Source organism: Aethina tumida, chromosome 1, assembly GCF_024364675.1.
Source record: "Aethina tumida isolate Nest 87 chromosome 1, icAetTumi1.1, whole genome shotgun sequence".
In the NCBI taxonomy this organism is placed as follows: Eukaryota; Metazoa; Arthropoda; class Insecta; order Coleoptera; family Nitidulidae; genus Aethina; species Aethina tumida.
The window spans coordinates 53712227-53733846 of NC_065435.1; the positions used below are offsets into that span (position 1 = coordinate 53712227).

Genomic DNA, 21620 nt, shown 5'->3' on the forward strand with positions numbered 1-21620 from the left:
GGAACAAATTCAATAATTCTAACAAATTTAGCATTTTATGGTTCTCATAAAACAATAATATATTATTTTCTATTAGCAGTACCAAAAGTTTTGAGGAAACTAACAAAAACTTTTAAAAAGCTTCAAACTTTTGGTGGTATTGAACATTTTACTGAATTCTATTTTCTATCAAAATCAAACGTATTTGTGTCCTGTTTGAATAAAATGAATTTTTTGTCGGATTCAATAGGGTGCAAACAAGTGGGAAAAATACATTAATAATGTTATCAATATATTTCAGTTTTAAGCTTTTAGTGATATTGAAAATTTTACTGAATTCTACTTTCTATCAAAATCAAAAATCTGTGTCCTATTTGAATAAATATATTAGAATGTTTTGTCAGCTTCAAGAAAGTGTAAATAAATGGAATTAATGTATCAACTATGTTAATAATAAATTTTAGTTTTATTATTAAATTTTACGTAAAATCTATTTTATGTACTACAATAAACCAGACACAAGTTATGAAATAATTCACACATTTCCAGTTTATCAATTATATAGATAAAGATGATTACCTATCTGAAAATTCTTTTAACAACTACTGTGTGTAACAACGAAACTTCTAAAGTAAAGTTCACGTAGATTTTAACAGTTTAATTCACTTGTTGAGATAAGACTTTAAAAATATTAGAATGCAACAGTTTCAAAACTAATTATAATAAAACCTAATTAGTTCTTAACTTCAACGAACTCGCAATATAATAATAAATATTTTAAAAAAATAATGATCAAACTTCGTGAAAGTGCAATAGTTATCTAGCTAATATCCGACTTTAAATTACCTAAAGTTGTACTACTTAAGCCGGGCTCGAAACTTTAGAATGATTAAAACCGCACCCCTCCTTTATCACAGTCCACAACTACATCTAGTGTAAGGTACTCCGTGAGCTCTTTCATATGTTTCGGATTAACTTTTGAATAAGCAATCAACTAAATGAACTAAATGTGTGTGACAAAAGTAAAGTGACAAATGAACACGAAATTAATTCATATACAACAATTAACAACGACCGGTTTAAAATTCAGCCGTAGGAAATAGAAATAAAAATGTCTTACTAGATGACGATAGACACGTAGGTGTTTCGCCGCTCCATTTTCCGTCCGCCTGACAAGTTCTTTTGGCCGGACCTACGAGTTGATAACCGGTGGAACAGGAGTATGACGACGTCGATGCGAATGTCCGGCCGGTCGAATTTATCGTTCCGTTGGGGATCCCGTCCGGCACCGGACATTCGAGCTCTGCAATAGACAAAAGATGACCTCTCTCAAATAATGGAAAACTTATTGTGTGAAACGAATTGATTTTTACATCGGGACCAAAGTATAAAATACGAAATGTGCCGTAAGATCGACTCCCGTAATAAAATCAAGGAAAATTCTTTTTCATTAATTTACTAAATGAGTTCATCATGACTTAATTAAAACGACAGTCAACGTACCTGGATCCACACAAGACATTCCGCATTCTCCGTCGCAAAGGCACTTAGTTTTATCTTTACAGTCTTTATCTGATATACATAGTTTTTGACAAGTTCGTCCCTGCAACAAGAAAATATAAAAGTAAACTTTCCCCCGAAACATTTTCCTTTGCAACAATAACAATATATCTTTTTAAATAACGTTCCTTCCAGACAACAGAATCACCGCAAAAAGATGAAATTGTTAAAGTTGCCGGCAGTCTCGGGCGTTCCATCAAGAAAAGGTAATGATTGCCTCTTGGCAAGATGTTTTATTTTTAAATTTAAATTTCTCCGGAGTTACGTTCTTCAACAAAAAAAATGTAAACCGCCTAATTTTTTGTCGATGTCTTTTGACTGAAGGGTGAATAATTTAATTTATTTTTACCTCCTTGGTCTTTCCGTAGATCGCTTGCCCGTCAGCAGAAAAAGAACGAAGTTGAGCCGTCGAAGGTTAATAGGAGGAAATACGTTCGGCCGGGACATTCCCCAGCACGCACAAAAAGTAACATGTTAAAGCTTCTTAAGTTTTTCGAAATAAATCATCAATTACGTTAAGATAACGAGATTTTCGGGATTAGCTGCAACAGAGCTGACGACGGAAATTCTATGTTATAAACATTGCATGCACGGGAATTGTTTAAATCACGCAACAACGTTCATGTTGTGCGTTAATTAATAAATGAAAGCTCGCAATTAACTGAAATAAACCCTTGTGTTCGTTTAATAGGTTGTCGTTTTCAGTATTTATGGCTTGTGATTGTTTGTTTGGATGGAATGACTCGGAGGGCTGACGACGACTGTAACGGAAAGTGAGTCCGGGATAATGTTCGTTTTTATTTCGGAAATTGTATTTCGCCAGATCTAATTAACCGAGCACTTTACGACTGATGTAAGGTATTTTGGGTATCCCGGGGAATTTGATCGGCATGTCTACGGATATTGAATGGCAATTTACCACGTCCTCGGACGTTAATAATTAATATTTTGTAATTCGATATCAACGATACAATTTCAGGTTGTTGCAGATTTAATTGCAAGTTGTTAGATTATAAGATATTAATTAGACGTACCAATAATGTGGCTTGTTCATCTCTAGGGCAAAAACTTGTTAGGAACGTAGAGTTGCTTGGCAATCCTCCATCTTCGTGATTTGAGGTCGACTGCGTGATTGCTGCAACAATAAAAGAAAAAAAAAACATCAATAAAAATGAAAATCCAATAAAAGCTCGCAACAAAACGTTAAAGATAATATAATAGCTTAAATTTGAGGCGTTTCGTGTTTAAGATTTTTATGTAGTAGACATTTCGAATGCGTTACAGCAGAAGCACCTTTCAAGGCTCTCGTCCCTTTGATCTTTTATTAAAGGGGAAACGCGAAGAAATGACTAACAAAGATAAACCCATCTTTCTTACATAAAACAATAAAATTCCAGTCAAACGAGTTTAAATTCCACTTTGTGCGAAGCGAGTGTACTGAAAAAAATCGTATTTTTCATTGTAGCCATTTCATAAAGGCCAAAATTCCTTCGTCGTTACGTTTTGCCGGCAGATGCGTTTTTTATGATGACAGTAACGTACAACCGACTATTTTTTTGTTTAAGGAAATTTACTTTAAATGTACCGAAGTTTAGAATGTAAAATTTCACAATATTAGTCTCCATAAAGCGGAGTACCGAGACCGGCTTTGTGTAATATATGATGTTACATAGTAACATTTCGCTAGATTTTCAGTAGCATAAAATCATTTGTATTCGTGCATATTGATATTTAGGACGAACAAAACGCACCGAAAATGGAGCGTAACGAAAAAGGAAACACCTGAATCCCGATATTGAAACTTCTTTTTTGCCATGGCTTCTCAATATTACAATATAAAAGGCGTACGCCCCGTCTGAAATGCCGAATAAATATTTACGAACGAATCTTTTCGCCGTGCCCGTTAATAATGAATATATAAGGATGTGTATAGAGTGTAGAAAATACACATATACATTTTCCAATATCTTTATATCTCGGTGGAAATACATTGTTGTTGTTTCCGGCGAATATTGATGGCGGTTAACCGCAAGGGAACAGGGAACGTACAGATCTACATTTGACTGATTCTCCAGCATAATATAATTGAATGTTTTGAAAGAACCAAGGAGTTATAAAATATATTCTTTTAAATTTTGCTTAGAAATTACGAGTAAACTTCTCCTTATTTTATTTTTGTGATTACAAACGATTATGAGGTATAAAATAGAATTTTTTTTAGAGCTGTGAAAAGATAATCCATGAGCTAAGTATAGTGAAAATTATTTAATATAAACTACTCTCTATTAATTAGACATTATGCAGGGCTTAAAAAACTTCTGATGCAGCAGAAGAATTTAGTGGACATTAAGTTGATTAGTATGTATCAAGTTGATATATGTATGCCTGTGAACAATATTAAAATAATGTCTTTGAAGTAAATGTCTAATTGTCAATGAACTTGAGAAGTTACTCTCTAATTTGCCAGTACAAATTTCTAATAAAATAACAACAAGTACAACATATTCACCTCAAAAATCACATTTGAAAACAAAGCATACTGTTACCATTGCCCACTAGACATTCTCTAGAAATCCATTCCTACTGGTCAACTTTAATGGTTTCCAGTACTTCTGCTACTAAAGCTACAATTTTTTTATTAACACTATATTATTTCCGTATATTAACACTGATTTATTTAATTGAAAATTTAATTATTTATACTATTAATCTCTCAGATTATATACATACCTAATCTCAAAGAATGTTTTAATCTACAATCAAAACCAGGAGTATCTGTGTTGACAGTTTCTAGTTCTTTATACATATTAAATACAATAATGGCCCCTCTGAGATACTCCCCTTATTTATGCATCCATTGATGATCTTCCAATTTTGACATTTTTATACATTATCTAATCCAGTTTAGAACTATGTCTTATACCAATATGTTTAGAGACATAGATATCTTCAAAAAAGTTTGAACTAAACCTGGCAACATGAGACAGACCAATATATTGCTGTAATATTGGATCCCTGGACTGATTAAGGTAAAAAAGAACATGCGACTTCACTACTTTCTGAAGATAACATTGCACTGTCATGTTGCCTCTAATAAGGACTTCCATGAGCAATAACATCCATACCATAACACCCATTGTTCGGTGTACAATATCAAACTGAAATTGACATGGTTCTCCCTGATGTCGCCTGACTCTTTTTCGCCCGTTTTGTCCACCCAAGCAGAATCGGGATTCATCAGAGAAAACGATTGGATGCCTTCCACCTTAAAATGTATCTGTGTTGACAGTTTTTAGTACTTGTTCATGTTCTAGGAAGGGTTTTATGGTTTATGTTATCAAATGCTTTATAAAAGTCAATAAATAATTACTTGATTGTTTTTGCTTTTCCAAAGTTTTCAAGTAATATTATTGTACTTCCTTTTTTATGCATTTAAATCTTATTTACAATCTTAAAAATGCCGTTATTTTGTCTATTATGTATCTCTCAATGGTTTTGTTTATGCTTGGTTATATTGCAGTTACTGGATAACTGACGTATTTATTATGTTTTCTTTTTTTGTATATTGAGTGGATTTTAAATAGCTGTTTTAAAAGTCAAGATAAAATAAAGCTTGCAATACGCTTCTAAGCAAATACCGAAATACGGTATAAAGAACAAAATTATCCAGAATTTATAATAATTTTTGCTCTAGCTTTTACTTTGACACCCTCTATTAGCTTTTCTTTATTGAAAACAGAATATTTTAAAACTCTGTATATGTACTGTTTAATCAGGAATGTGCATCCCCAATTTATTTCAAGGTGTCAGAAGATTAAAGTATTCATTGAAATATTCCAATTATTGATTTATCTTTAGTTTTTTTGTCCTACTTCACATCGTTCCATATCAATATAGACATATTTCAAACGTTGGGCGCATGCAAAAATGCAAGCTTTGATAAGTTCTGACGTAAGACATGATGGATGGCTCTTAATAGCGTGAAATGGGAGCATATCAGATCAAATAAGTCAAGAGCGCTGCGTAATTTAATTTTTGATGTGGGACGACGTTAAAGTTTTTAGTAGTTCCGCCTTAAAACGTTGCATATGACTTTTGTCTTTTAAAATTTATCACAAGCCAATCGAAAAGTTTCTCGTAAACATGTTTGTTTTAAGAAACGAAACATATCTCCCGAAAGCTCAATAACAAATATCAAATGAAAGTTTCGCAAAAGTATTAGCAAAAGTTTCACCGATACTTTTCAGCTCGAGTATTCCTTCTCGATTACGTTCTTTCGTCACAAATACACTCCTGTCTTCGAACATGAAAGTGCGATTTATACGTCGCAGCAAAGTTCGCCCGTTAATTTTCGCGTATTTACTCCAAAAACCGATATCGTACACGCGCCGGTGATTTACGCTTAATTAATAATGCTCGTGTAAATCAAGTGGTGCTTTGAACTCGCTGCTTTGATGTCATCGATAAATACACATAAATATAATCAGTGAGCAAATCGATGGGCCTAAAGTTGAGACGTTTCGCCCGAAAATCAGAGGTCCGTAAATAACGTTAACTCGCAATTTAGTTGAGTTTTCCGTTTAACGACCGTGTGATATCAGCATGCCCGGAATGCATTTCGCCGTTTGAAAGTCAGTCCCGCGATCGGCAATAAATGTTTGGAGACTCATGATAGACGAGGACGAAATAATGGCAAAACGAGATACTTGAAACGTTCCATCGAACGTGACGCCGCCTGTGTACCTGAGATTCTCCTCGGAACTTTGATGTTTGTGCATTATAGGTTGACGACGTTTAACTTTTTAGATAAAATGTGGAAAACTGATTGTGCAATTTATTACACACAACGTCAAAACTCTTGGACCCCCCTCGTAAAATAGAAACAAAAACTAATATCAATATAACGTTTTTATAGAAATAGAAATATACAAATTGTAGTTTCTTGATTACTAGTTCTCAGTTTGGAGTAAATGGCGACCAAAATTACTATCTACTTGCCAAAAATGCCTGGAAATCAAATTTCTGATTTCAATAGAGCAAAGATGATGCCATTAGATCAACAGGGTTGATCAAAATACAGAATTTCGACTACACTTGCCATACCTAGATCATCTATGAGACCAGATAGCGAACGTCCAGTAACAAATGCAAGGGAGAATGGTTATGTAACCAATTTTGTACGACGCAACCATAAAGTTACAGTTCTATCTCTAAGAACACAGTTTAGAAGAACCTAGACTGACTTCTGCACCTACAATCCGACGACGACTTGCTGATGGTAATTTAAGATCCAGACGATCAGTAAGAGTGCCTAAAGTACAAGATATAGCCATTTCAGGGAGGAATTGAAATGTTTTTGGGGTGGTATTATGCATGGTCGACGGACTCCACTAATTCATATACCACATACATTAAGAGGGAACATCTACCTCCAAAATGTTATTTAAATGTTAAAATTATTTAAACCGTGAGATAACAACTGAGAGAAAATTCATTTTTTTGGATGAGAATGTTCGACCTCACCGCACAAGAAATGTCCAAAATGCATTAAAAGAAGCACTGTTTCAGAACAGAGGAAGACATACAGAGTATTAGACTGTCTATGTGTTTCTTTAAAGTATACTATTTTGCAAATATACAAATTTCAGTAAACTACTTTTTGTTTTTCAGTGTTACACCAAACTAAACAAACAAATATGCTAAAAACCTTTGTGATAAAGCAACAAATTATATACAATTAATTATAACATGTTACTATTTTTTATTCCCAAAAATATTAAGGGGTCCAAGAGTTTTATGGTCTGTGTGTTTAGGTTAATTTAAAAAAAAAAACAGCTGCACGAACTTTTTTATTATTCCACTCCTCTCAATTTATTCATAGACTTAAACAAGAGCTTCCAAGTTTGCTTTTTGGACTATTCAGACTATCTGGAGTTTCTGCTCGAATAATTTCTTTTGTTGCTTTGTTTTGCTCTTAAATCAAACGTCTTCTTCTGTCTGAAAACGTATTGGAATTTGAGCGACGTAACTGTTTAAGAGTTGTACCGTTCAATAAATTTGTGCCTCCCTAATACAAAACACATTTGACTACAAAAGTTGCTACTGGTAACCGTTTAACAGCAATTTGATTTAAAAGTTGGTCGCATTCCGAAGTACATCGTTCTGACTGGAGAACTCTCAAATGGAGCCGTCTGAATTTATTGCAGCTTTTTAATTATTACAGTTTCATCTAGTCTGTACTCTCGACAAACAATAATACGATGAATTGTCTCAACGTGTACGTCTTGAGGGACCAAATTAATTTCAAATTGTTAATTATAATTTCTATTCGTCGGAACGAGACTGTTAAAGGATTTAGGAAATCGAATGAACGAAAGCGTTTTTACCAAATTATCAACGTAACTTTGTTTTCCGCTTTCTTATCTTTTATTCGACGGATGTTTCTTCGACGAATTTACGAATTAATTAATCAGTTAGGAAATGACACAAATGATTTCTCTTGAGTATGGTCCGATGAGTTTTCTTAAACCATATCCATCACATCCTTTAATATCGGTGATAGCTTCCGATGTTGATAAAAAGCTTCTCTTTTAACAAAGAAAGAGCTGCGATGCCATTAATCAAAGTGCACTTTTATTTTTCGCTATGAAAAATGGAATGTGCTCATATTAGAGATTAATTTTAATCATGTATTTTCCGAGAGGGATTAAAAGGAAACGTTTCAGCAGTTCTTGCGCGTAATTTATATACTTAACACTTCAATTCATTCAATAATATTAATAAGATAAAATTATAAATCAACATGGAATAATTAGCGGTGATTGGTGGCACGTTGATTTATGGCTCCTCGGCAAAGTTAACCAACGTATAATAAAATATTTGACGTGCCGTAAAATGAAATTTATGGGAAAAGTTGGGAAATAAAACACATGTTATTCAAGTGGCGTTTTATTCATTCTGTTTGCACTGCCCCGCTAAACCCTCACTCTTTTTGGGGTCACTACAAAGCGCCAATTAAAATTATTCTATTTATTCGACCATCAAAGCGGCACGGTTTGTTTTATTTCCATTCCGCTTTTATTTTGAATTTGTTTTGTGAGAAGTTCATCCCGCGGCTCGGGACTTCTAATTTATGATAACTATAATTAAACTCAAACGTTCTCTTTTGTTTTTGTTCTAAAACATTCACCCGAATATTATAATAATGTGTAAACAAATCCCTATTATAAAGTTTAACACGAGTTTCAGATGGAAGTTGGTAAATATTTACCTGACGCTTTTATTTTATAACTAACGTAGTTTTAATGAGGTTTTAGTTTTTATTTTAATTAGGATTATTATATATTTTTGTATAAAAGTAAAATAATTATGCGATTTTTCTATTCAAGTAATATAATGTTAGATACACGAAAAAGTAATCAATATTTTTATATTTTAAGGTCTTTGTATTAAATTATAAGCTTTCTTATTCTCATTCTATGATGTATACTTTTTATTAAACTATATTTAAAATATCTAGAAAAGGTTTTCTGCACTAGTGACTTAAAGTTCAAATCGAGGTTAATTATTTCTTCAGGACTTTTTTCTCGTGGCATGAATTTCTTTGTGGAATATTGGCAAAAAATTATTGATTATAATGGTGATCATTCTGAATAAAAGATACGAAATAGGGCGAATGCGCAGGTTTATCACACAATATTTAATTTAAGTCAGTTATTCAGAAATGTATTTAATTATACAGATGTGAAATATTTGCTGACGTATTTAAACACCATAAATCTCTTCTGGTTTTGTTTCCAATTTACTCGAATATTACAATATATATAATCCAGTTGTATTTGAGGCATCCCACGTCAAATTTGAAGCCTTTTATTATTCTCTATAATTTGATTTTTTTATCGAAAACTTGCAGATAACTTTTGACAAAATTTTTAAATTAATAAAATAATAATTTAATAAATTGAATATAAAATTACATATATACAATTAATTTAATTTTTTATTGTTTTTTTTCTAAAAATATGTGAAAATATAAGGAAGCAAAGATTTTGAAGAATGATATTAGAAGATAAAATTTATCATGATATAAAATATCAAAATTCAAATTTTGATTTGAATAATTAATTCAAATCAAAATTTAATTTTTTAAACCATCGGATTTGTCATGGAATTCCTCGTTTATAAAGTTTAATATGGATTTTGATTGAATTTTGTTATTTGTGCAAAGTTATCAATCCATAAATTTTGCATTTTTAAATAAAACACATTTTTTACTAGAATATAATCCAATAAAATCCATTGACATGCATAACACTTGTTTCAACTGGAATTAGAATAAAATAGACCTTGATGTTGCAAATAATTACATAATACTACATAAATAAATGTCTGACCATCTATTTCATAAGATTCAAGTAGAGCGACTATAGCAATAGCTTTTCATTCATTTGAAATATTTACTAAAATGATTAACAGTATTAAAACAAATTTCAGTTGTTCATCGTCTCTTTTGTTTATGTCCAGAATATTTACCCGGTTATATTATAACTTTTGTGCAAACAAACCCAAACAAATCCTGATTACACAGTTTAACATGAGCTTAAGGTAAAATTTTTCAACGAATGTGTTTATCTTTAATTTAAATTTATAAGGGCAAATTTATTAAAACATAAATGTTATTGTTAAAATACGATGGTAGCGAAAGCAAAGAAAGGATTTAAAAAAATATCCTTAATTATAAAACTATATTAGGCATTATATCGAATGTATTAAAACATTCAACTCTAATTAGACAAAATTTATTAAATCAGCTTTGTTTTTGTTTGAACACATTTTATCCCGTTATTGTTTTATTATTAAAATAGATTGGAAGGGGAAGCAAAGAAATAATTTGAGTTGACATTCTTAATTAAAAAAATACAACAGGTAAGTAAATATTTTGTTTTTTTATATGACCTAAATATTTTCTTCTCTTCTATAAATTATTATAAATTGTATTTAATGAACAATTAGTTGTTATAAAACAAAATTTATTAAATCTTTTTTGTTTTTGCCATCTGACTAAAATATATTGATATATATCAATTTATTATTATAGTAATATACAATAATAGAGAAAGCAAAGAAAGGATTTGAATTCAGGTCGTATATTTTATATGTTTCATAAGATCTAAATATTTTCCTCTTTGCTTAATTTAATTACTGTATTTACTCAAGCAATTAACTGTAATTAAACAAAATTTATTAAATCTCTTTTGTTTTTGATAGAATACACCAGTTACTAATTTATTATTAATATGTAATAATAATAGAAGCAAAGAAAGAATTTGAATTTAGACACTTTATTATAAAGGTACAATAGGTATGCATATATTATGTGCTTTATAAGACTTAAATATTTTCTTCTTTGCTTAATTTAATTACTGTATTTATTTAAATAATTATCTGTAATAAAACAAAATTTATTAAATCTCTTTTGATTTTGATAGAATACACTTTACCCAGTAACTAATTTATTATTAATATGCAATAATAGTGGAAGAATTTAAATTCAGATCCTTAATTATAAAGGTACTATAGGTATCTTAATTTAATTATGATATTTACTCAATAATTAACTGTAATAAAACAAAATTTATTAAATTTATTTTGTTTTTCATAGAATACCACCTAGTTGAAAATTTATTATTAATATATAATAATAAAGGAAGAAAGAAACGTGTCTTATAAAACCTAAATATTTGCTTCTTTATATATTTTATTATAATCAGTAAAATGTAATTAGCAAAGTTGATTAAATCACTTTAGTTTTTGTTAGAAAACCAGTTTTAGCCTGTTATTAAATAAATATTAGGTCTTTCACAAAATTGAAAATGTAACATTTAATAATATTGAGTTTTAGTGACATTTATTAAAATTAATTTTATTTTGTAAATACTTTACTGTCCATAACTAATTTCAGAAAATGACAAATTTTACTGTTACGTTAATTTTTAATCTAAAGCTTGCGCATTCGCCATATTTTGCACTTGAAGTATCCAATAAGTTGAACCCTGAGGCATCACATTTTCATTATCCTAGTATTAGCATTGTTACAAAAAAATGGAAAAGTTACGTCTTAGAAAAAAGAAATTCATATGCACGCGAATTTACATGTAAAGTTTCGTAAACGACGACTCGAAAGAATGCAAATTCAGTTCGTTTTCAATAAACTGCGCTTTAATATCGTCGAAGGCGACCACAATGCGTAGTAAAAACTGAGAAAATATGGTTATGGTAGGTCTTAAAAAGCCACACGCCCGTGTACATTTACCGAGAATATGTTTATGTCGCTCTGTAAAATATGGATTTATTGAGTAATAAAAGTGTGTGTTGGAATATAAACACTTTTGTCGGAAGGAAATTGCATTTTCTTCCATGGCTTCCGGATAAACATATCGAGATCGAGAGTTGATAATTAAGTGCATTCGTTAAACGGTTTAAAGCCGGTACGAAACACGGGACACGACACAAACTAGCAGATAACGTCAACCGAATCCGTATTCACGCTTTGATCTACCGACCCCGAACGATTGCAAGAACCCCCTAAATTTTAACCCGAATCGCCGAAATTAATTTGAAATAGTGGAATATTAATTATACATTTCGTGCTCGTATCAGATTCTCTTGCTGCCGCAATAATTGTGCGACGCGTCGCGATGGTCTGACGTGCCAGCCATGAAACTTACATTACATCATTAAACTTTCTCTACCGACAGTCTGAACAATTTATAGGTCAGATGAATGTAATGTAACATAAACCTTAGATTAATCCTGCCGAATAAATTTCATTTCGGAATTGTTCTGCCATCGTTATTTTTGATGAAGACGAAATTAAATCTGTTCCATGTATTTAGTTTAATTTTCTAGTTTTGATAATTCAATTATTTTTTTAAGTAGTAATTAAAGATAGCTTGTTCTAATAACCGTTAATTGGTTCCGGCGATAATTTGATTTGTTATCAATAATGTAGAATTTAAATTATTCATGTTGTCGTTAGTTTAGATTGACCACAATAAATAACAATTCACCATTGTACGGTGTTATTGTTAATGAATAATTTAGTATTTATGAAAATGAATTACCAACCACAATTCATTACCAGTTATATTACAGCCCCAATTTACATTAGCCATATGGCTTGAACCCTGTTAAATATTAATGCGAGCGTAAATAATTTAGGAAGCCAGTTCGATGCTATTTCGTAGCCGATTATTAAAAAATTAAATATAGGATGGGAATTCAACTGTGAAATATTGTAAATGTGTTTAATAGGGAATTTTTTTGCGCATATGAACATTTCATTATATTCTTTGTTTGCATCGGAGAATTAATTAAAAAACTCATGTCGAGTTTTAATGTAACGTTAATTACAAAATATGCAAACTAAACATTTTTCAATAAAAAAATTATTTTATTAATTTTTATAAATAACATATTTTATCACGTATGTAGTTGCAAACTTAATTAAAAATTATATTTGTCAAAAATGGTTAATAATCAAGGAAACGCAACACCCAGAAAGCATTAAGACATTTTTATAAAATTTGATACACGTTTATACTTAGTTTTTGTCACAGTTTGTTTTATTTAGTAATTTATACTAAACGTTTAACATACTTAGAGTACGAAGAAGAAATAATTTTAGTCAATTAAGCGAGTTTAATAGAGATAGAATAGTGGCCCTACATGAAGCATGCATTAAAATTTTTGTTTATTTTTTAATCAATTATTATTCTGTAATAAGTTAATATGAAAAAAAAAATTGGAATAAATCAATTATATATCTAGGTGTTGTTTTTTTTGTGGACGCAGTATATTATTAATTATTTAATAAGCTACATTTCAATCTTTCATCTTCCCTTTTAATTTACAAAGTGTGTCTGATTTTTAGTTTACAAGGAATAAATTTATTTTCTTTGTAAACTTTTTATATTAAGCTTTTACCAGTTCCTAATTGTATTTCTTTATCCCATAAAGATTCCTTTGAATTTGCTAATCCTGCATTTATTACAAGCAATGTAGCTGCATCATTGTCGTAGTATTTTACTACTAAATAATACCATGGCATTTGATTATTAATTTTTACAAACTCGCTCAATTTACTTGCGTGTTTGGGTAAGACACATTTTTGAATGTCACAACACTTGACTAAATGAATTCTTACTTCTAACGTTAACATGCTGACAGAAACTTGAAAATTTATTAAAATAACAAAAACACCACATATGTGTTGATATTTAGGATATTTAGTTTTTAAACTAAATTATTTTAATAATTTAATTTATTTCGCTAAAAATAATAAAGAGTCTCTAACATCACTTTAATGTTTTCTCACTCTCCCCTACATTTGGTCTAATATTTTTTATGATAAACAGGTTTATTTAAGGGGCAGAATGTTTATAAATAATATATTTTTATAATTAAACTGATAATGGAAAAGCCCTCTCGTCCTCTTTTTAACTACATCCGCGGCTGAATAATTAGCAAATTAAAATTATGTTTTTGAGTTTGACGTTTAAAATATTTCTAATAGTATTATCAAATTTTGTTGATAACATTATATGTTATTATTTTGAACATTTTCTTATTATCACATTTTTGTGACAAGCAAAATTATAAAAAATATTTAAAAAAAATGAATAGTAAGTAAGGTTATCATCCCCCTTTATAGTTACATCGATCGATAAAATTTATTATACAGTGATCATAAAAAATCAGCCTCTGATAACTTTTGAATGAAACAAGATATCGACCTCGAATAAAAACCGTGTAAAATATTGTCAATCTGACTAAATTTTGTCATAAAGTTATACGCTAAATTGTTCAGTAGCATATGGACAATATCAACAATTTTTTTTAACTGATTATTGTGATACCTCATTTGCATGGTATTTTTATTCTATATTCAATGCCATTTTAGTGGTTAAATGAATTACACAGTTGTGAGCAATTTTTTTAATATGTAAGAAAATATCCAAAAAACTTAAATAAAATGTCTAAGAACTAAATTACAGTTTTATAATTTTTTAAATGTATTTTATAATTGTAATTATAATTTTATTTATGCCCGCTACTTTATTTCGCTTAGTTTATTTATGTCCCACATATATTTAGTAGCAGAGAAACTGTTTTTATTCAATTATTTCTAAAAACTAAAAAACGTACGCGACAAAACTAAAGTGACTCGAGTATTTTTCAGTCGTATTTATATTTTTCATAGATGAATTGTGTTTACATTAAGATCTCACGGTCAACATTTGTCGGCGAATTTAAAAAATAAAATTATTATGGCCTATAAATCAGGAAGATCGCAAAAAGTTATGAGCGAACAGTTTCTTGTATCAAAAGAAGTGGTATCAAAAACATTTAAACAGTATACATAAAAATGCTTATTAGAAATAATCCAAGGATGTCCGCAACTCAAATTTCAAGAGATAAATCAATTAATTCCAGAACAATTCAGCGTCAGTAAGACCTTGTTTTTCAAAAAAGAAGTAAGACTTCTTTTTTCCCCACAGGCATGGGAACTGAACAGCAAGAGATTGGATAAGATTACTATTTTCGGTCGAAGCAATGTTCGCAGAAGTGACGGTATACAGTTTGTTCATCGCCTTAAAAACAGTAGACTTCCATCAAAATATGTTACAACAACTATTAAACATGGAGGTGGGAGTGTTGTGGTGTGGGGTTGTTTTTCCGTTTACGGTATGTGCCCGATTCACAAAATAGTAGGCAAAATGCATCGTTTTATGTATCGTAACATTTTAGAAGATGTGATGCTACCCAATTGTTAATGGGAAATGCTTTGAAATTTATATTTCAATGACCCCAAACACACTGTAAAACTTGTTAAAGAACGGTTTGTTCAACAAAAAAATCAATATTTTAAGTGGTCAGCTCAATCTCCCGATTTTAATCCAATAGAAAACTTGTGGGAGATTGTGAATAAGAAGATTAGAGCAAATCGCATCTCAAATAAAACAAATTAGAAATCTTTGGAACAATATATGTATATATTGTTAATTTATAAATTATAAAATAACTAAACATGATAGAAGACATTGTATAATTCATTTTTTAAAAATAATGTTTTTTTACTATTTATTGTGTTTCTGGGTACTCGTTAAACTGTGCAATTAGAATATTTTGTGTTATTGATCCAATATTCATCAAATTTTTCTAAAAATACTTTTATTGTATGGTCACCTTCTAAGTGACAAATAAAAATTAGGAGCAATTGAGATAATAGAGGGTGGATAATCACAACGTGAAGTGGTTCGTCAAATAGACACATCTATGAGTGTTATAAGCAGATTGTGGAATCGATACGATGACTATAATGACGTAAATGAAAGACATCCAGGCCGCAATAGGATGACTACACCGGTACAAATCTGCTTTTTGCTTTTGCAAAAAATAACAGCTACCGTACTAAGACAAGAGCTTCCTAGATCTCATGATATGATTGTATAACGTCAAACCGTCAGTAAGCCTGTCCGAGAGCAAGGTCTGTTTGAGAGTGAACCTTTAAAGGTACTCCGATTGCTCCCTGGAAATCGCTGTCCTCGTTTAGCTTCGTCACATGAACATCTTAATTGTGATGGATGATTGGAGCCGTATTCTTTTTTCTGTTGAGTCGAGACTTTGCTACCACCTAGATTATGAAAGGATGCGTATCTGGGAGAACCTGGAAACCAAGCACGGCTACAACATATTCGTGAGGTGGTGAATTTTGGACGATGTTCATTGATGTTTTGGGGAGGGATTAATACTGTCTTTTTAATTGAAACCACTTTGAATGCAGATATCGCGACAACATAGTTTTACCCATTGTTAACTTATTTAACCAATATGGTGAATCTTGGTCAGCAAACTTCTTAGACCTTAATTCACTAGAAACAGTATGGGATGCAATGAAAAGAAGACTTTTGATTCGTCAAAACCATTATGGAGACCTGCGGCAGATAATTTTTCCGAGACAGGAGGTGTAGCGAAATCTGGACAAAAACTTATTCGATAAGCCGATATTGAGCATGCCAAGTTGAAGTAAGTCGATCGTAAATAAACAAAGAGCTCCGTGCAGATATTACTTTTTAATAAAAAAACTAAATATGACATAATTTTTATAATTAACATATTAATAAATATTTGGATATTCGGTTGATGATATTTTATTTTTTAAAGGGGTTGTAATATCATTTTCCACTATATTTTTATTTAATTAATAAAAACACTTGTTTTTATTAAATCATTAGATTTTCACATTTGGTTTTTTGGTTTTATTGCAAGATATGTTTCGTCAATAAATAATATAATTTATATATATGTATTTTATTATTTAAAGGAACAAACATCTTGTAAGTATATATTGTTAAGTATTTAAACAAAAAGAAAATCGCTCTAATTTTGTCCAATACTAACATTAGTTTCTTGCATAACATTTTTTGGACGTCGTTTTAGTGCAAAAATTAAAATTGAAAAATGTCTTTTTATTAAAGAATTGTAAAGAATAAAGGCAATATTTGGTACAACTTGTACATTAAAGTAAGTAATAATATGCTGCCTGTTTCTTTTTAGTAATTTCCATCATTCTTTATCTTGGCTAAGCGAAAATGTTACCGAGCAGTAACTAACGACAGAAAACCCGCCGAGTTTCCTACGCGATTTTCGCGTGGGAAACGGAAGGCGGAGACCCAGCAACGGAAAGCACATGTTCGAGAGCAATATTTACCACCGTATAAGTGAGATTATAAACGCCGCGGGCAATTTATTTGGCAAACGGGCACGGGCGGCATGGCAACCTTATCGGATGGTTAGGATTTTCCACGGCGTCCAATATTTTTGTCGCACCCCGCCGGATCTTTGGCTTATTTAAAGGCGATTTCGCAAAATGCGAGAACTAATTAAGCGTAGATGGAATCAAACGTACATTGGTGTCATTATCTTGCTTTGAATGGTTTGATGTTCGGAAGCTGTGCACATGTCGGTATCATGAATAAGTAAATATGATTGTGTTGAGCAAAATTTACATGCAAGCATTATTAGTACATTAGCGTAGAGTCGTAGTCTGATGTTTGCCAGGCATATTGTTACGTGTGCATATACTGTATGTAAATTTGTTGTAGTACACAATTCCCATCTCGTAATCACTTTACACAATTAGCCAGTGCGGCGTACTGCACCAAATGTATATAAATGAGATTATGTATTAATTTTATTTGTCCAACCAACACATTTTGCTGATAGACGAAAATCTGCGAATAGGCTGGTGTATCGTGTGTGTGGCAAATGCGTAAAAATTCAATTATTTTAAAAGTTAAGTGACTGAAACTGTTTTCAGGATATTATCAAATTATACATATAAAATAAATCACATCAAGTTATGATGATTTTTTAATTTAAATATATTGAATTAACCAGTATAATTTTTTTTAAACAAATAGTGAGTTGAACCCCTACAATGATTCAGACTTCTCTATTTAATGCTGAAGATCGATCCAAGTCTGTGAAAGAGGAGATAAATTTCAAAGTCTTATGTCTACGATATCTCACACATGTTTAATAATGGTAAACCTGTATGTAGATTTTGCTAGCCGTGGTAATAAATGTACATGGAATGTTGGAAACACTCCAAAGTAACCCTTGCAATATGAAGTTGTGTCCTGTTGAAAAACTACAATCCTGGATTTTATGCTGGGCCTTTATCACTAATTGAAGTTAAAATTAACAGACTTCTCCACAAAAAATTATGGATTTAGTCTTTCAATAACATCTTATCATTGTCATTCTCTATGTCACTTTCATCTATGACGACGATGTTGCAATGTGAGAGGAAGTACATACTGAAGACATTGGGAAAAAGTTCTCAGGATTCAACAGAAAACAGTTCACATAGTAAGGAACTTTCCATCTGTAAACTACTGGGTGGCAATTGCATAAATTACAAAACAATCTCGTACAATTAATATTCTAAGACGGTTGTCTTGACTTCATTTATCATTCGATGTTTTCCTAAACTTATGTGAGTGAAACAATTTTTAGGATATTATTAAATTATACTCAACAACATAGAAAGTAAATGACTCGCTTCGACATTAGTCTAATGATGTGGTCCATTTCGTCCCTAGGTACCTTATTAAATGCCACCTCTACGTAATGGTGAAGATCGATCAAAGTCTGTGGAAGAGGAGATGAATTTCGTAGGCTTCTGCCTATGATATGACATATATGTTTAACGGATGATAGGTCTGAAAATTTTGCTAGCCGTGGCAATAAATTCAGATGGGAATGTTAGAAACATTCCAAACTAACCAATATGCATTATGAAATTGCGCATTATTCTTTTGGAAAAATATCCTAAGGAAAAGGCGATTTAACGTTGGGCATCTAGTGAGAGTTAAAAGTGAGAGATCTTGCCACAAAAAATTATGGATTTAGCCTTTCAATCAGATCTTACCATCATTCTCTATACCACTTACACGTTTGACTATGATGTTGTTATGTGAAAGGTAGTACAAACTGATGACGATGAGAAAAATGTACTGGTTGGCAATTGCATGAGTGGCCACAAAGTTAAAATTCTAAGACGGTGGTTTTGATTTTCATTTATCATTCCACGTTTCCCTATACTCTAAGAATTCTTTAAAATTTTTACATTTTTATAATCGTAAGAACAAATGTATTCAACAAATTTTCTTAAAATTGGACCACTGATATTGAATTTCAGAAAGAACATAATTTCTATTGTGATATTTTTTCAAACAATAATTTTTTGCTCGGATTTATGTACGATATAACCTGAAATAAAATGAAAATCTTATAAATGTTTAGGAAGTCTACAAATTAATATAATTTAATTAATAAAAATGACATAATTAGTTTGTCTATTTTCAATTGTTATCTCAAAAGAAGGACAAAAATTACTAAGAATGAATACTATAACTAGTAAAAATATTTTCTTAGCCAAGATTGTGAGAAATCAATTTCAGTTCTTCTATTTATTTAAGTTCTATCTTCTTTTAAGATCATCATTCCTAGCCTATTTGAGAAACTGCTAAAAGATACAGAAGGTTTAATAAATTTAATCCCACTTATATATATATATATATATATATATATAGGAGGTTAAGTTATAAAATTCTAAATATTTTTGCTTAACCTTTACATTTTTAAACCAATTAAGATAAATCATTTATTTAATTTGTAATTCCCTCAGAGTCCTTTTGTATAAACTAATTTCAACAAAATAAGTCTTTTTCTGGGTGCAATTTATACATTTTAGGGAAATTTTGATAAAAATAATACAACTTTCAACTTGAGATATGAGAAACTTTAATTTGAGTTAGCAAAAAGTAAATTTATAGTCTTAGTCTAGTTTCTTAATTAAATAGCTTAAAATAAAATAAATGATTGTTAATGGAAATCCGTTTAAAAATTAATAGGAATATTTAAGAGAATTCGATATTTCATTAATTATTTCATAAATATTATTAATGACATAGATTAGTTTGTCTTTTGTGTCTATTATCAATTATTATACCAGAAGAAGAACCAGAGAGAATGAAGTATTTTGATCCTATGCAAGCAAAAATATTATCTTCTTGGCCAATTTTACTGTTTAAATGGTTCCAGAAACTATTAACAATATTAACAAAACGAATTCAAAATTTTACTGAATTTTAAATTTTTGAATAATTATAGTTTCAAACTCTTCAGTTCAGTGCTTCTGTTGCAGATCTCTTACAATCTTATCTATTAAAATGTGCACATCATTTTCAGTTTTCATCATTCGTTCATGCTATTTGTGAATCTGTACAGAAGGTTGAATAAACGTAATTCCAATTATAATTACTATATTTAATGATTTTAAGTTATAATTAAGTTTAAATATGTATATAAAGTTGAATAAATATAATTCCAATTATACTTACTATATTTAATGATTTTAAGCTACAATTAATTTAAAATATTTTTAACTTTGACCAGTTCAAACCAGTTAAGATAAACACTCATTTACTTTATTTGTAATGATCTCTATATCATATAAACAAATCTGGACAAAATAGGATTCTTTTCTAGATGACAATTACACTCTCTTTCAAAAATAAAGATGAAAATATGATATTAGAAAACTGTTCCACTTTGTTTTCTGTAATTTTATATATCACAATTAATTTCTAAAGTTGTTTTTATTAAATATGATTATATTGAAATACCTTAAACAATTTCTGATTCAGCACCTAAACAATTTTAATTTGATTTAAAAATTTATTTTTATTTTTTCTGCAAATATAAAGATTATTATGATAGATAATCAGAGTTTTACCAAAATTCCTGTAGAATCTTAATATTAAGTGTGTGTGCATTATCTCGTCACCCTTTCTAAAATATATTAAATTATAATAGCTTAAAATGATATTGCTTTTATTAACTTTATCTTGGCTTGGAAATATTAATGCTAACAACAAAAACGTAGGCATCGCCTAGAGTAATGAATAACAAAGTGTCATTTTAATAATCCATTAACGAGCTACGGCCTGGAAATATAGGAAAAGTTTTCAATTAAATTGCTTATCGATTAACGTTGCAAATTTTGAATTATGAGATTATCAATCATGTACCGTTGCAGATTAATTTTTTACTGAAAATTACGATTAACATTTCCGCTTCATATTTATGCGGATATTCAATAAATTACATCCTCCTCCAATATGCCCAGCATACGAACGCTAAAATATTCATCCGCCAAAATGCCGTTTATTATCACATAAAACCACCTTAAAACATGCGAACATTCCGCCAAATTGCAATCTACCCGTTGCGGTTTTTGAGTTGGATGCAAATGAAAATGTACTCTCGGAATGGACTAAGTTCAAACATAATTACGTCAACGAGACAAGCTGTTTTATTTCAATTCCCCACTCCTTTCCCGGTTAATTAAGTCAACATTTTTGGCAGATGTTAGGACCAATTACGCTCGCGGCACTAGTTACAAACCTAATTTTCTATTTGCCGCCACCCAATTTCAATTTTATAATTAA

General features: G+C 30.4%; 1 protein-coding gene across 2 annotated transcripts in view; it reads right to left on the reverse strand.

Annotated features, from left to right (window-relative positions):
- Positions 1-21620, reverse strand: part of LOC109594076 (sushi, von Willebrand factor type A, EGF and pentraxin domain-containing protein 1) — a 59967-nt gene that overhangs the window by 27064 nt on the left and 11283 nt on the right. For both annotated transcript variants that reach the window (XM_049968744.1, XM_020009243.2), the window contains exons 2-4: positions 2574-2674; positions 1483-1582; positions 1100-1282 (exon numbers count right to left, since the gene is read on the reverse strand). In XM_049968744.1, coding sequence (XP_049824701.1) covers positions 1100-1282; positions 1483-1582; positions 2574-2674 — 384 coding nt within the window. The remainder of the gene's footprint in view (positions 1-1099; positions 1283-1482; positions 1583-2573; positions 2675-21620) is intronic.